The sequence below is a fragment of the Electrophorus electricus genome, chromosome 11 (genome assembly GCF_041902795.1).
Source record: "Electrophorus electricus isolate QZ-2024a chromosome 11, ASM4190279v1, whole genome shotgun sequence".
NCBI classification, from domain to species: domain Eukaryota; kingdom Metazoa; phylum Chordata; class Actinopteri; order Gymnotiformes; family Gymnotidae; genus Electrophorus; species Electrophorus electricus.
Window position 1 is genome coordinate 14,074,577 of NC_137507.1, and position 15,424 is coordinate 14,090,000.

At 44.2% G+C, this 15,424-nt stretch overlaps 1 protein-coding gene across 6 annotated transcripts in view; it reads left to right on the forward strand.

Annotated features, from left to right (window-relative positions):
* The window catches only part of dock4b (dedicator of cytokinesis 4b), a 72,749-nt gene that overhangs the window by 26,335 nt on the left and 30,990 nt on the right, over positions 1-15,424 (forward strand). For all 6 annotated transcript variants that reach the window (XM_035528052.2, XM_035528054.2, XM_035528053.2 and 3 more), the window contains exons 9-17: positions 1,107-1,188; positions 1,295-1,355; positions 1,479-1,611; positions 2,217-2,305; positions 6,314-6,439; positions 10,868-10,992; positions 11,439-11,601; positions 12,246-12,352; positions 15,163-15,316. In XM_035528052.2, the coding sequence (XP_035383945.2) occupies positions 1,107-1,188; positions 1,295-1,355; positions 1,479-1,611; positions 2,217-2,305; positions 6,314-6,439; positions 10,868-10,992; positions 11,439-11,601; positions 12,246-12,352; positions 15,163-15,316 (1,040 nt within the window). The remainder of the gene's footprint in view (positions 1-1,106; positions 1,189-1,294; positions 1,356-1,478; positions 1,612-2,216; positions 2,306-6,313; positions 6,440-10,867; positions 10,993-11,438; positions 11,602-12,245; positions 12,353-15,162; positions 15,317-15,424) is intronic.

A 15,424-nucleotide genomic window follows, 5' to 3' on the forward strand; every position in this document is an offset into this window, starting at 1 on the left:
CACGGCTGCTGTCTGAGCGTCGAAGGAGGAAATCTCGAGTTCCAGCAGCGGCACTTCGGGAATGTGCATTTCAGTTATGGAAATCGGGATGGCGATATAGGGTGATAAGGTCACGTGTTTCTCTGTGGCCTCCCCTTTATTCGCTTGGCTGAAGGCTTGGCTGAAGGCTGGGAGCGGCGCCCAGTTAATTAGCTGCTGTGTGGGTATGTGTGGAAGCCATGTATGTGCATGTGTTGTGCCTGTGTAAGTGTTTAGTATGGTGGACGTGGTATCCCTGAGCAGAGTTAGCAGCCGTGTATGATGTCAGCTGGAACAGGCAGCTGGTGTTCCAGTTCTGCAGCTCTCCTCTGCTTATCAAACTGTGTAAAAGTTATGTAATTGATTCATGCAGCCACTTGTAGGGAGAGGGACTGTGTGTGTGTGTGTGTGTGTGTGTGTGTGTGTGTGTGTGTGTGTGTGTGTGTGTGAGTGTGTGTGTGAGTGTGTGTGTGAGTGTGTGTGTGAGTGTGTGTGTGTGTGTGTGTGTGTGTGTGTGTGTGTGTGTCCTAAACCAGCCCCCTGTGGTGAAATAGAGGAATTAGGACTCCAAAACCACTGCTTACAGAAGGCTTACCTCATTTTTTATGCAGATTTGCTTCACTCTCTCTCTCACCCAGCAGTTGTGAACTCATTAAAGTTTTTATTAGGAAGGCTGACTCCAAAAAAGCTCAGCATTTCTGTTGTCATATCGTTTCTCCTGCCTATTTCAAAAGCATTGTTTGGGTTGGCATCTGTGTGGCGCTCTAGACAGGTCAACATCCGTCCTGAAAAACTGAAATGGTGTATGAGCTCTAGGAATATTTTAACAGAAATAGTGAATTCAGTCATAATTTCTCTGCATGCGGTTTGCATTGTGTTTACCTGAAAATGCCATGTTGTAAATTCTTGAGCTGCGACAATTTCTCTATATCCCTGCGGGCTGAGAGGGAGAATTTGTTTTGTTGAAGGCTCTGCGGGTATCAAAATCACTTTGTCCCTGCTTTTGTGGTCGCTTGGGACCTCATTGGTCCTCATCATCTCTGCTGCCTCTTTACTCAATCTTTGCTCCCCTCTCCTCTTGTCTCCAGTGAAAGGTTCTTTGTGAAGCTGAACAAGAATGGAGTGCCCAAGTCTTCAGAGAAGACAGAGAGACACTGCACACTCTTCGTGGTGAGTGTTGAGAGAGTTTTGGGAATAGTGCTGTTAAGGGAGAAGGCTCAGCATGCCAGCACAGCACTCGGCATTCATTAAAGTTCCCTCTGTTGGCTTAATCCAGGACCTGGGGAGCAGTGACCTGAGGAAAGACGTATATATTGTTGTTCACATAATTAGAATTGGTGAGTCTGCGTTTCTCTGCTTACATTTATCATGTTTTGTCACTGTGCTGACGACTCTGTAGACATTAGATAGTGGTGTGTGACTGCGTGCATGCATATGCATGCTTGTGTGTGTGCTCACAGGACGCATGGGCGCTGGCGAGAAGAAGAACACATGCAGTGTACAGTATAGACGCCCATTTGGCTGCGCGGTGGTCAGCATCGCTGATCTGCTCACCCCAGACTCAAAAGATGACCATCTCCTGAAGGTCTACACGTGAGTGGCCTGCTGTCACCAGTGCACCTCTGTCATGCACAGACACAAGTACATGCAGCCTCTCTGTGTTGTATTTGAAGCCATGGAAGACCATTGAAACTGTGGCTTCTTTTACTTCTAAAAAGCATCTTCAGGATATCATCAAACTCATTAATTTAGGGCTACGCCATAGTCAATGTCTCACATCCCTCAGAGGAAGGTTGGACTTTTCATTAATCATTTTCCTTTTCGGTTTTTATCATTTTTTTTATTTAATCCAGGCTAAACTTAATCTGGTTCTTGGAAGATGGTTTCCTTTCTCTGGGCATGTGCTGGGATTACACATATCAAATGTACAACCACATACTAGCCACAGTATCTTGAGGGTGTAAGACTGGTATATACACATTATTAGCCTGACCAAAATTGCACTGAAGAGGGCAGATGGACCCCATTTAAACACACGCACACACACACACACACACACACACACACACACACACACACACATACACAATTTAATTTTCTATTAAGATTCTTGCAGCTGTTATGTATAATTTGTTAAATGAATGTGCTGAGTAATGTAATTTAATGTACTGAATGTCATTCTGTACATTGAATTGCAGCTGCAATACAGAAAGCGACTGGAATCAGATCCATGACAACATCATTAAAAAAGTGAACTCCCGATATAATCTCTCCGGATCCAACACAGGTAAGAGCAGCACTGACTTCCAGACTCCTACCAAGAATATTCCTGAAATGATTGAGTGCGTGGCAGGGCAGACTTATGATTGAGTTGCTATGGAGTTTCTCACTGCCCTTATTAAAGAATTCTGTACACAGCGAGGTCTTTCCTAACGATCCCCTAGCAGCAGCATGCGCGCCTCGTACTGTATGAGGTACGAGTGGATGGAGTAGCATAGAAGGAAACTAGGCTGTCAGAGAACCTCACGCATGCATCGCGTTCATATAGATTAAATCTGTAGGTGCTCCGTAGGTACACAGCAGCAAAATGAGCGGGCAGGGTGTGCAACGTTGGCTGAAAACATGTCAGTGCAGCGGGTGCAGGAGGTGAGCATCTGCTGGCATTTCAAAAACCCAACCAATCGCACGCAGCATCAGAAAATAGCCGGATATTGAATAATCGCGAGGAAAAAGAGAGGAGCACATTAATTTTGACGACTGACAAAAAGGCATGTGTTCGGCGCCCTTATCTGCTGCAAAACAAAGCACGCACCTGGTGGTGAACAAATCTTGTAGGCCTACCTCAAAACTCCTATTGAATGATTCTTTCGAAATAAATGAAAGTATGATTTCTGCAAATGGCAGTCGATGGGCGAATGATTTGTATTAATTCGTATTAGACACTTGGTGGGGAAAGAACTTCGAGATCATATTCGTCCCAAAGCAATGACGTTCACCAACCATTTTAGCTCTGTAGATTAACTCTGCAATGGAGCGTCAGTTTGCTGTATTGTTCTTACCCTGAGATGTGGTGAGAAGTTCACAATAACAATAACAATTTCCTGTAAGGTTTATGTTGCCTATTTATATCCAACATGAGTTCATTGTAGTGTCTGAAAAAAAAAAGTGTGTCTACAATCTGAGGCACGTTATTGGTTATGCATGTGTGAATGAGCTTGCATGTGGCTGCACGACAGCACATGTATTAGAGTGCCTTGGCCTTGGTGCTTAAGAATGCAATTTGAGTGTGTGTGTGTGTGTGTGTGTGTGTGTGTTCTGTTTCTGTTCCACTATGGTGACTGGTTTCAGTCAATAATTAGTGCACACACACCGAACCTTCCAGCATGATCAATAGGCAGCATTCGCTAACTCATTAATTAAGTTATCCTCAGTATGGACTTCTCTGAGGCCATGTCATTAAAACGCGTTTATCAGACATGATGCTGGAGGCCAGACAGGACTGGGCTGAGTACTGGCTTTACCCAGCCACTGCTTCTTCATTTAGCCTTCAGCCAGGAATGTATTAGGACAACACCACTAAAGCCTTACAGCTTTGGTCATGAACAGACAGACTGTACGAATGTTGCATTCCCTTGTATGAGTCTATGACATTTCTTACAGACTGACAGAGTGGCTAGTATTTTGCCAGCTTACAAATGAAATTTTTTTTTGTAAAATGTTTAAAGTTATTCCACTCGATTGAGACTGTAAGAACAAGACCTTCATCCCAGTGGCTAAAATTCACCATGGTAACTGCCCCTTACATTGTAATTCATCAAAAAGTGTCAGTGATATTTTCAAACTTCAGGAATTCCCTTAGATGGCACTAAACTGCTGTGCCTGCAAGTTGCTTAAATTGGATAGCGTGACATGACACATTACCGGTTTGGAAAGAGAAGTGAAAGTCCTTGCAGAGCCTGGAAGATGAAGCGCGTGGCATGCGGTCAAGCATAAAGAGAGGCTCACACAGCACGGGCCTTTCAGTATAACAGGCACCATTGCTTTGGGGCACAGTGGCTGAAGTCTGCTGTTACACAATAACACACCAGGTACATATTACATACCACCAGGGTCATGGCAACCCTCATGCAACTCACGGGAAAATACAGCATGTTATGAATTATAGGAGGCCAACTGTATGAGAGGGTATCTTATTGAGCTTACACTACCCTATGTAGAACTTTACAGTCTTATCAATGGAGAAGTGTTGGCAAAAAGGCTTACTTGAAAAGCTCGTCATGCAATTTGATGATATGTCATCATTTTGAGAGAACTGTCAACAAAAAAGGGGGGAGGACATAAGGGGATCAGTTGGATTGAGTAACCTGCTGGCTAATGAGAGGTAGTGTTAGATGATCAGCCACCCAGCCTCCTCTGAGAAGAGAACTAAGCTATAGAACAGCACTGGTGCCAACCAGAATACTAATGTACTGTTCTAATCGTTTCAGAATAAGGAGAGGTGTGTGTGCGTGTGTGCGTGTGTGCACACACAGATGAAAGAGAATGCAGTCATTCCATGAGCTGGGTGCAGTACTCCTAAGCCAGAGGGAGAATCCTCCTCTCTGTGACATTCATAAACCCACAGTTGCTCAGCACACTGAGGGAGAGAGTCTGTGAGTGCACACTGCTGGAGAGAGTCTGTGAGTGCACACTGAGGGAGAGAGTCTGTGAGTGCACACTGAGGGAGAGGCTCTGTGAGTGCACACTGAGGGAGAGGCTCTGTGAGTGCACACTGAGGGAGAGGCTCTGTGAGTGCACACTGAGGGAGAGGCTCTGTGACTGCACACTGAGGGAGAGGCTCTGTGAGTGCACACTGAGGGAGAGGCTCTGTGAGTGCACACTGAGGGAGAGGCTCTGTGAGTGCACACTGAGGGAGAGGCTCTGTGAGTGCACACTGAGGGAGAGAGTCTGTGAGTGCACACTGAGGGAGAGGCTCTGTGAGTGCACACTGAGGGAGAGGCTCTGTGAGTGCACACTGAGGGAGAGGCTCTGTGAGTGCACACTGAGGGAGAGAGTCTGTGAGTGCACACTGAGGGAGAGGCTCTGTGAGTGCACACTGAGGGAGAGGCTCTGTGAGTGCACACTGAGGGAGAGAGTGTGAGTGCACACTGAGGGAGAGAGTGTGAGTGCACACTGAGGGAGAGGCTCTGTGAGTGCACACTGAGGGAGAGGCTCTGTGAGTGCACACTGAGGGAGAGAGTCTGTGAGTGCACACTGAGGGAGAGGCTCTGTGAGTGCACACTGAGGGAGAGAGTCTGTGAGTGCACACTGAGGGAGAGGCTCTGTGAGTGCACACTGAGGGAGAGGCTCTGTGAGTGCACACTGAGGGAGAGAGTGTGAGTGCACACTGAGGGAGAGAGTGTGAGTGCACACTGAGGGAGAGGCTCTGTGAGTGCACACTGAGGGAGAGAGTGTGAGTGCACACTGAGGGAGAGAGTCTGTGAGTGCACACTGAGGGAGAGAGTCTGTGAGTGCACACTGAGGGAGAGGCTCTGTGAGTGCACACTGAGGGAGAGGCTCTGTGAGTGCACACTGAGGGAGAGGCTCTGTGAGTGCACACTGAGGGAGAGGCTCTGTGAGTGCACACTGAGGGAGAGGCTCTGTGAGTGCTCACTGCTGGAGAGGGTCTGTGAGTGCACACTGAGGGAGAGGCTGTGTGAGTGCTCAAGGCTGTAACTGTGTTGCTGATTTACCTTATCACCGCAGTGAAGCTGTGTGTGTGCTTTTGTGTAAGTGGATTTCTGTTGTAAGATTGGAGCTTCTGTTTGGCAAATTTATCTTACTGCTCTCTCATTTGGTTACAGGCTTGAAAGATGTCCTGTGTGTTTGCTATGTAAATCCCAATCTAAATCTTACCCCAACCCAAATACACTGGTAACACGAGTGACCCCAGGCCAGTCAACTTTAGCACTACATCAGTGCCTTTTTACTAGCACAGTAATATCACGGTAATTTACTTGCATGGTAATATTTGAGAAACACACTTTTTTTGACTTTACACCTGATTGGTTGGAGTGTGTGTTGAATGAGGATTTTCGCCTAAAGCAGGAGGACCTGAGATTCAGAATCCGGTGAAAATGAAAGCACTGATCCTGTAGTTAGTATGCCATGCTTAAAACAATACAGGGTATGTGTTTGTACTAGAGAGAGAGGAGAGATTGTGTGTGTGTGTGTGTGTGTGTGTGTGTGTGTGTGTGTGTGTGTGTGTGTGTGTGTGTGTGTGTGTGTGTGAATAACATGTTTACCATCTTTCCAGGCCTGTCAGTGGCTCTGCATTTGCTGCATGGGGACATTGAACAGCTGCGGAGGGAGTACATGGCCATTTTCACACGCGGAGTGTCCATCACCAGGAAGCTGGGCTTCTCGGACGTCATCATGCCAGGTGAGTAAAGCCAGCATCGTCCGTTTGGGTACACACTATTCCACAAGATATTGCCTGGCACTTTATCTCTCTGCTGTATGTCAACTTCTGCCAGGACTGGCCAATGTATATTGTTTCTCCTCCATATTGCCATTTTAGGTTTGAGTTGCATGGGGTTAGTATTTTAAAACTTTGGTGTTGTCCTCAGACAATACACTTACATATTTACATAATCACAATCACAGGGTTTAAAAATCAATTGCATTAAATCCATGCACATGGTATAGATTTAAAACAGACAGATTTGTAGATTTATTAAATTTCATGTAGTTGTGTGAATAAAACAAATGAGCGCATATATATATATATATATATATATATATATATATATATATATATATATATATATATATATATATATATATATATATACATTGTGTGTGTGTGTGTTTGTGTGTATATATGTGTGTGTCTGTGTGTGTGTGTGTGTGTGTGTATATGATCCTCTCCTAATGTCCTACATATTAGACTAAAACACCAAGACAATCTCATCAAGAGATAACATCTGTCATACTGTAGACTGCAACCACTTTAGATGTGCTATATGTACACTTATTAACACAGCCACCAAGTCAAGATCAATCGTTATTGTTGTTTCCAGGGGCAAAGCATTTTAATGCCAATGGACATTACATTAATGACATATCCGTTTGCATTGCCAGTTGCTATGGTAACAATGAAGAACCGATCTACCCTTTCTGAACTTTAGAACCCCATGGAATGAATGAATTATGATTTACACATCTCCTTTTTCTAATAGAAACTGGTTCCTCCACCCGGAACTTCAGAAGCACTTTGCTTGTACAGCTGATGAAGGACCTCTGCCTGAAACATCCTGTTTCTTTGGAAACCTTGTGTACTTCACTACAGTTTTGACTACCTCTATATCTTTAAAACATTTTTGTGCTGTCAGACCTGAGAAGAACCATCCCACAGATATTCTCTCAAGGGTTAAAGACCTTGAGTGTGTGTGTGTGTGTGTGTGTGTGTGTGTGTGTGCGCGTGTGTGTTTATTTTTTAATATATATATATAGTTTTGTTTTATTCTGTAAACTACTGGCGGCAATATTGGTTCCAAATTGTTCCATATAAAAATATTGTATTGTAGAGCATATGAAAATGACTAATGGTCAAAAAAACAAAACAGTTACAGATATTTCAGACCACAAATAATGCAAAGAAAACAAGCTCACATTCATTTATAAATAATACAGTACTAAGCTAATATTTCAACTTGGGATGACCCTGATTTGTAATCACAGCTTTCATGCATCTTGGCATGCTTTCCACCAGTCTTTCACATTGCTGTTGAGTAACTTTACGCCATTCCTGGCACAGAAATTCCAGGAGATCTGCTTTGTCTGATGGCTTGTGACCATCCATCTTCCTCTTGATCACATTCCAGAGGTTTTCAATAGGGTTCAGGTCTAGAGATTGGGCTGGCCATGATAAGGTCTTGATCTGGTGGTCCCTCATCCACACATTGATTGACCTGGCTGTGTGACATGGAGCATTGTCCTGTTGAAAAAACCAATCATCAGAGTTGGGGAACATTGTCAGAGCAGAAGGAAGCAAGTTTTCGTCCAGCACATCTTTGTAAGGGGCTTGATTCATGTGTCCTTCACAAAGACAAATCTGCCCGGTTCCAGCCTTGGTGAAACACTCCCAGATCATCACTGATCCTGCACCAAATTTCACAGTGGGTGCGAGACACTCTGGCTTGTAGGCCTCTCCAGGTCTCCGTCTAACCATTACATGACCAGGTATTGGGCCACGCTGAAAATTGCACTCATCAAAGATTACCTTACTCCAGTCCTCTACGGTCCAATCCTTATGGGTTTTCGCAAACTTCAGTCTGGCTCTTCTTTGCTTCTCATTGATGAAGGGCTTGTTTCTAGCTTTGCACGACTTCAGCCCTGCCTCCAGAAGCCTGTTTTGAACCGTCCTGGCTGTGCAATTCACCCCAGCTGCTGCATGCCATTCTTTTTGTATGTCACTTGACGTCATCTTACGGTTTTTAAGTGACATTCGAATGAGGTGGCGATCATCACGGTTGGTAGAGTCGTTTTCCACCTCTGCCAAACTGTAGCTGTTGTTGTCCCATGTGTTTGCTGCTTGACCTTGTTCTTATTAACCGCAGTTTTTGAAATTTTCAAGATGTAAGCAACCTGATGTATCTCTCTGCCAGCAAAGCTACAATTGGACCCTTCTTTTCCTCATTAAGAACCTTTCATTTCAGCTCTTTTGGCATGGTCTGGAGCTGTATTTTGACTACACTTACTTTTTGGGTAGTCCTAGCACTGCTTTTCCCATCCAGCTGGTTCTATAACAAGAGAATAGTGATGACAGAAGCAGTGGTTTTTATACTGTTGCTCATTAGAACAGGATTTTGTTCAGGTGATCACTAAATCAGCATCTCATTAAGTAGAATGATGTGTGAAGGAATTGAATGGAATGGCTGCTGTACATGTGGAAATGCTAATTTAAAAAATTGGAGTGGTCTCTTATTTTTTTCTGGAGCTGTATGTATAATATGTATCTTTGCATAACTCAAGGTGTCGTCTTCTCAGATTAGTTTTATGTACACATTAGAGATTCTATGTAGCTTGTTGCTGTCCTGTATATTATGGTGAAATAATTGCTGTGCTGTATCTTGTATCTTATATGTCAGCCATGCAGCCAAGTTTGTTTATGCGCCTTCACTGCAAATAAGTATGTCCTCCTGCCATAGAGTTCGTAGCTCCAGGGGCTGTTGTCAGGCTGCTCATGTGTGTCTGTGCATGTGTGCTATGCCTCCTTTCACTCTCGTTAACCAATGCCCACCCCTCATTTTACCAACAGATTCTGAGAATTCACTCTATGCACTGGTCTGTTACCCTAGCAACGGTTGGTATGCTGGGGAGTCTTGGTAGCTCCTGCTTTGAAGCTCGACCTCGGTCAGTGCGGGGTGTCAAACTGAGAACGTGTGTTCTTGGTCCAAATCATGCACTCTCCATCCCTAGTGTTGGTGGCTTAAGCAGTGGAAGAGTTTTCTTTCCTTTCCTGTGCACATGCACTCTTGCCTCATTGCTCTGTTTCCCCAAAAGCTACTTATATAAATCACATTAATTCATGCTCCACAACACTGGAACAGGCCATCCATGCGCATGCCTGCCCTCCGTGGTGCTTGGCCTGAAGGAGCACTGGGCAACGCGGTATTTGTTTAATAGCTATGTCAGTGATTGGCCTTTGCGATACTGATATTGTGGGAATGCCACGATATGAAAACCAACCTTCAAGAAATCGATCACATTTCTTAGTATGTGTTGGGAACAATTGAACTGACGTCAGACGTTACGGATAAGCAATTCCATGGGTGTTTTGATGATTCATGTGAGCAAGGTTAAATGATAATGTCCAAAATAACGCAGGTGAGTTTTTAAAAATGATGCACCAAGGGTTCTCCAGTGTGTTTTAATATACTGCAAGTCATATCGACATCACAATGCGTAGCAATATAATCGCAATGCGATATTTTTTGTCCATTTTGTGCGGCCCTTTCTTCCTCACAGTGGGATGAAACCATTGTATGAGGTCACTGCGTTTCAGCTGAGGAGCAGCTGTACTGTTATATGGCCTGAACCAATTTTATATGCAAATTTGAAACCAGGAACAGGCACAATGCTTGCATGGCATTTTTCACTGTACGTTAAGGTGTGGATGGGTGAGGAGAAGAGATGTATGATAACAAAGGCCCTCTTCCTGTTTGTCAGAATAAGAGTGAGTGTGTGTGTGTGTGTGTGTGTGTGTGAGAGAGAGAGAGAGCACATTCACCGCAGTAAGGCATAGGAGGCACCTGTTGATGGCTGTTATAGTTGTGTGCGCCAGTGTGGATACACACATGCATGTTGTCTCACAGAGTGAGTTTATGTATGTCAGTGCCTAGTTCTCTACTTCATGCCTTCTCAGTGTGACGGTCTGTTGAATACAGTGGTGGAAACCCTGTACACGAGCCGTCTGGTAAGCCGAGGCCCGATACACATTCCACAGAAGAGAGGGAAAAGCTTAGTACTGACTACCTTCAACTATATCAGTCACGCATGCCTTCACAATGGTGTGTGTTCCTCCACCATCAGAATGACCTGCTGAGCCTGACCTGAAAACTCAAATTGCTCGTGTTGTGTTTGTGCTCTCAGCTAAACGTTTTGACACTCTGCAGTCTTGGCATTTGCCTTGTATTTCAGATACAAGAGCTGTTATTTAAGCCATTCCAACAATTATCACTAACAAATGCCATTGTATTTAGGAACACTTATCCGACACAGGTGCAGAAATGTATGCTCCATGTATGCTTTACTGCCATGATTTTTCAGTAGCACTTCCGACTTTTGTCTGTCTGGTCTCTCACAGGTGAAATGAGGAATGATCTTTACATCATGTTGGATAAGGGAGAATTTGAGAAGGGCGGGAAGACCGTAGCCAGGAATGTGGAGATCACCGTTTATGCACTGGATGCAGATGGACAGATTCTCAGGGTAATTTGTTTATCCAGGTTTTGATTAGGCCACTGTGCATTGTTCAGCAGTCCGAACAATGTGGTCCGGTTGCAAAGAGCTAGAACTGCCATTTTTATTGAGATGTCACTCAAAAACAACATTTTATATTACATTCTTTGGTTATAGAATAAACTAGTATAACCAGTCCAAAAAAAAAAGTTAGTGTGACTATCATTGTGTTGTCGGTGGAAAATCATATTGGTGCTGATTCAAGTCTGAACAACTTGTTCACTCTCGCTTGTGACGTGCATACACAGATACACAGACATAGGTGCTGTCGGGTCTGTGGTTTTCCTGTTCATGTGGACAACCTGAAAATGAGCAGCAGTGGCCAGCCTGCTGCATTTCAGCCTACTTCACTCTGTGTGCATGTGTGTGTGTGTATGCATGCGTGCATGTGTGTGTGCATGCGTGCCTGCTTGCAGGGCTACGTAGCAGCAGGCTCTGGAGAACCAGGCGAGGATGAGTACCACTCCTTCGTGCTGTACCACAACAATAGCCCTCGGTGGGCGGAGCAGATCAAGCTGCCCATCCCGGTGGACGTGTTCCATGGCTCCCACGTCCGCTTCGAGTTCCGCCACTGCTCTAGTAAGAAGACCCAGTGGGCCCACCCCCGCACACTACTTGGCCCTCCCCCAGACAGCCAGCGCATGAGTGTGCGATCATTCGAATGCAACATTCCTCTGCCTACATCAGCAGTGAAGTCTAACAGCCCATCTGCACCGACTGTACCGTCTCCGGTTTCTCTTTCCCTGTAACTCGTGCAGAAATTACATTACCGTTATCTGTTTCAAATGAAGGATGTACAACAACCTCCCCAGGCCTCTCAGTTTCACTTAGAAGCCCTTCATTTGGCTGTGATGTAAGAGGAAAACACTGATGACCTTTGACCTCAGTCCACTTGGTTAGAAATGGTCAGCATGATGAATAGTCAGTGTGATTCAGTTTAGATTTCAGGTCGTATTGCTGCACACACGTGTGTCTAAAGGTTGGGGGGCTAATAGGGCTGGAACACACATAAGTCTTTTCTAATCACACTCAGCCTGGTAAAAGGCAGAGAAGCAGGCCACTGGTGGCGGGGGGAGGGGGGTATGATCCAGACCCACAGGTCTTTCATTTTTTTCATTTATTTTTTCCCACAAGCTTTCTGGCAGCACACCATTTGGGCAAATGAGATGTCATAGCTGTTGGTGGTGTGTGTGTGTGTGTGTGTGTGTGTGTGTGTTTTCCAGCAAAAGACAAGGGGGAGAAGAAACTCTTTGGCTTCTCCTTCGTTCCCCTGATGCAGGAGGATGGGCGCACTCTTCCTGATGGCACGCACGAGCTCATTGTGCACAAGGTACTTCCTGTCAGTGTGTCACATTTCTTATTGAGACACATTCAGAATTGCCTGCTTAAGTTGGCACTTAATCTCAAAAGCTACCTCATTACAGTCATGGCCAAAAGTTTTGAGACTGACACAAATTTTGGTTTTCACTAAGTTTGCTGCTTTAGTTTTTATGGTGGCAATTTGTATTAAATCTAGATTGTTATGAAGAGTGATCAGATGAATTGCAATTAATTGCAAAGTCTTTCCTTGCTATGAAAATTAACTTAATCACAAAAACCTATTTTCCACTGCATTTCAGCCCTACCATAAAATGACCTGCTAACATCATTTCAGTGATCTTCTTGTTAGCTCAGGTGAAAGTGTTTATGAGGACAAGGCAGCTGATATCACTCTCTCATGCTGATGGAATTAGAAGACCAGACTGGTTGCTATAAGGGTGGGGTCGGTGGTGCTTGAAATAATTGTCTTCTTCTGTTAACCATGGTTACCGCCAAGCAAACACATGTAGTCATCCTTGCTTTGCATCAAAAGGGCTTCACAGGCAAGGATATTGCTACTTGTAAGATTGCACCTAAATAAACCATTTTTTGGATTATCAAGAACTTCAAGGAGAGTGGTTACATTGCTTTGAAGAAGGCTTCCAGGCACCCAAGAAAGTCCATCAAGTGTCAGGACCAACTCCTAAAGAGGATTGTGAGTGCATCTGCACGCGCAGTGAGGAGAAGGCCTTTGGAGGATGGCCTGGTGTCAAGAAGGGTAGCAAAGAAGCCACTTCTCTCCAAGTACAACATTGGGAAAAGCCTGATATTCTGCAGGAAGTACATGGACTGGATTGCAGAGGTCTGGGGTAAAGTTATTTTCTCTGATGAAGCCCCCTTTCAGACTGTGGAATCTGGAAAAAGGATTGTCCGGAGAAGTAAAGGTGAGCGCTACCATGAGTCCCGTGATGCCAGCAGTAAAGCATCCTGAGACTATTCATGTGTGGGATTCCTTCTCATCCAAGGGACTGGGCTCACTTGCTATTCTGAATGAAGAATAAATAAAGAATGCTATCAAAACATCCTCCAAGAGCAACAACTCCCAATGATCCAGCATTAATTTGTTGATGAACAGTGCTTTTTCCAGCATGATGGAGCACAATGACACAAGGCGAAAGTGATAACTAAGTGGCTTGGTGAATAAAGCATTGAAATGTTGGGTCCATGGCCAGGAAACTCCTCAGATCTCAATCCCATTAACAACCTGTGGTCAATTCTCAAAACATGGGTGACCAAACAAAAGCACAGCAATTGTGATAAACTCCAATCACTGAATAGGCAAGAATGGGTTGCAGTCAGATTTTGGCCCAGAATCTGATATCCAGCATACCAGTGTGAATTGTAGAAGTCTTGGAATAAGAAGGGTCAACACTGTAAATATTGAGTCTTTGCATAAACTTGATGTATTTGTCAAAAGTTAAGTTAACTTATGAAATGCATAAATTGTACTTCAGTATACCATAGAAACATCTGACAAAAAGATCTACAAAAAACATCTGACAAAAAGAAACACTGAAGCAAGCAAGGATGTGAACACCAAAATTTCTCAGTCTCAAAACCTTTGGCCAAGACTGCTGATGTGTGTGGAAAGTTATCTGTATAGAGCAGAGGCTCATCTTAATTTTTTGGGGTGGCCCGTTTAAAATGACTATATTGCGCTATACAGTGACTATTGTGCTATGTTAATTTACTATCTCTGTAAATTTAGTCTCATTTGATCACTCTGGGATCCAACAGTGTTAATTTGCTGTCAGCCTGCCAGTTTCAAAGTGTTCTCTTCAATGTAAGCGCTTAACTTAATTCAGAATATTCCCAATATGTACAGTACAAGTGTTAATGGCTGACTTATAGCTGGACTTATTCCCTTCTGAGCTCATTATATCCTCTAATGTTGGTTGCTTTGTTCACTTATTTTGTACCAGCAAACAACTGCTTGTTTTAACAACAGTGCTTGTTGTGTTAACAAGTGCAGAACAAGGCCCAACATTCAGAACTCAGTAATTTGAAACCATCAACTGGAAAGAAACCAGTGCATCATTTCAGTGCATCCATACAGATAAAAAAGAAATCACAATGTGCTTGGTTCCTCTAAATGATGACACATCTGTCAGCTATAGGTTTGACCATGTCCTTTTATTGTATTTGTGCATTTGGGTCTTGAAATCAATAGTGTGCACGAACGATTACTAGTAGAAAATGTCATGAGAGTTTATTTATAGTAAAGTCACATTTGAACTGGGTAATCGATGGAAAGATTAGGCATGGGGGAGATTTGCCCAACCTATTTACACACATACAAGCGCGCACACACACGAGCATGCGCACACACACACACAAGCCTCTACACCTGAGAACACAGCACACACATTGGCAGTGACAATTCTGCATAATTCTTCAAAACAATAAAGGTTCATATTTGAAAGTTCTGTTACTTGACGCTTCTGCCTTAGAGCACATGGCCCAGTTCTAGTACAGACTGTGCTGTCCTGTGTTTTAGTGCTCTCCCTTCACCCATTTGCCTGTGCATGGCCTGTGATGTCGGTTAATTAAGACAAATGGGCTGGATTAAAGTCAGTGGTTAGACTTTATGGCACAGGTCATAAAACCGATGACAACATTTTGTGTCCTTGCTCAATAATGACTTGCAGATAATGAGATGTTGCTGATCACGTTGTTCTTTTGTTTAGTCAGAAAATGGGTTTGCTTTGTGTGAATAAAACGTTGAGTTCCAGACAGTGGTACGGCAAAGAGGAATTCTTATGTCTGCACCATTTCTTCCAGTGCGAAGAGAACACAAACCTTCATGACTGTGCACGCTACCTCAAACTCCCCTACTCCAAAGCCAACCTGCCCGGAAACAGCCAAACCATGAAGGGCACCAAGGAGTCACTCTGGATCACTTCCTTCCTCTGCTCCACAAAACTCACTCAGAATGGTACGCTGTGTGTGTGGCTGTGTGTGTGTCACTGGCATGCAGCGGGCACCCCTTCTGCATACTCCCCCCGCCCCCAAAACCACAATCATGCATTATTTGGATTTCAAA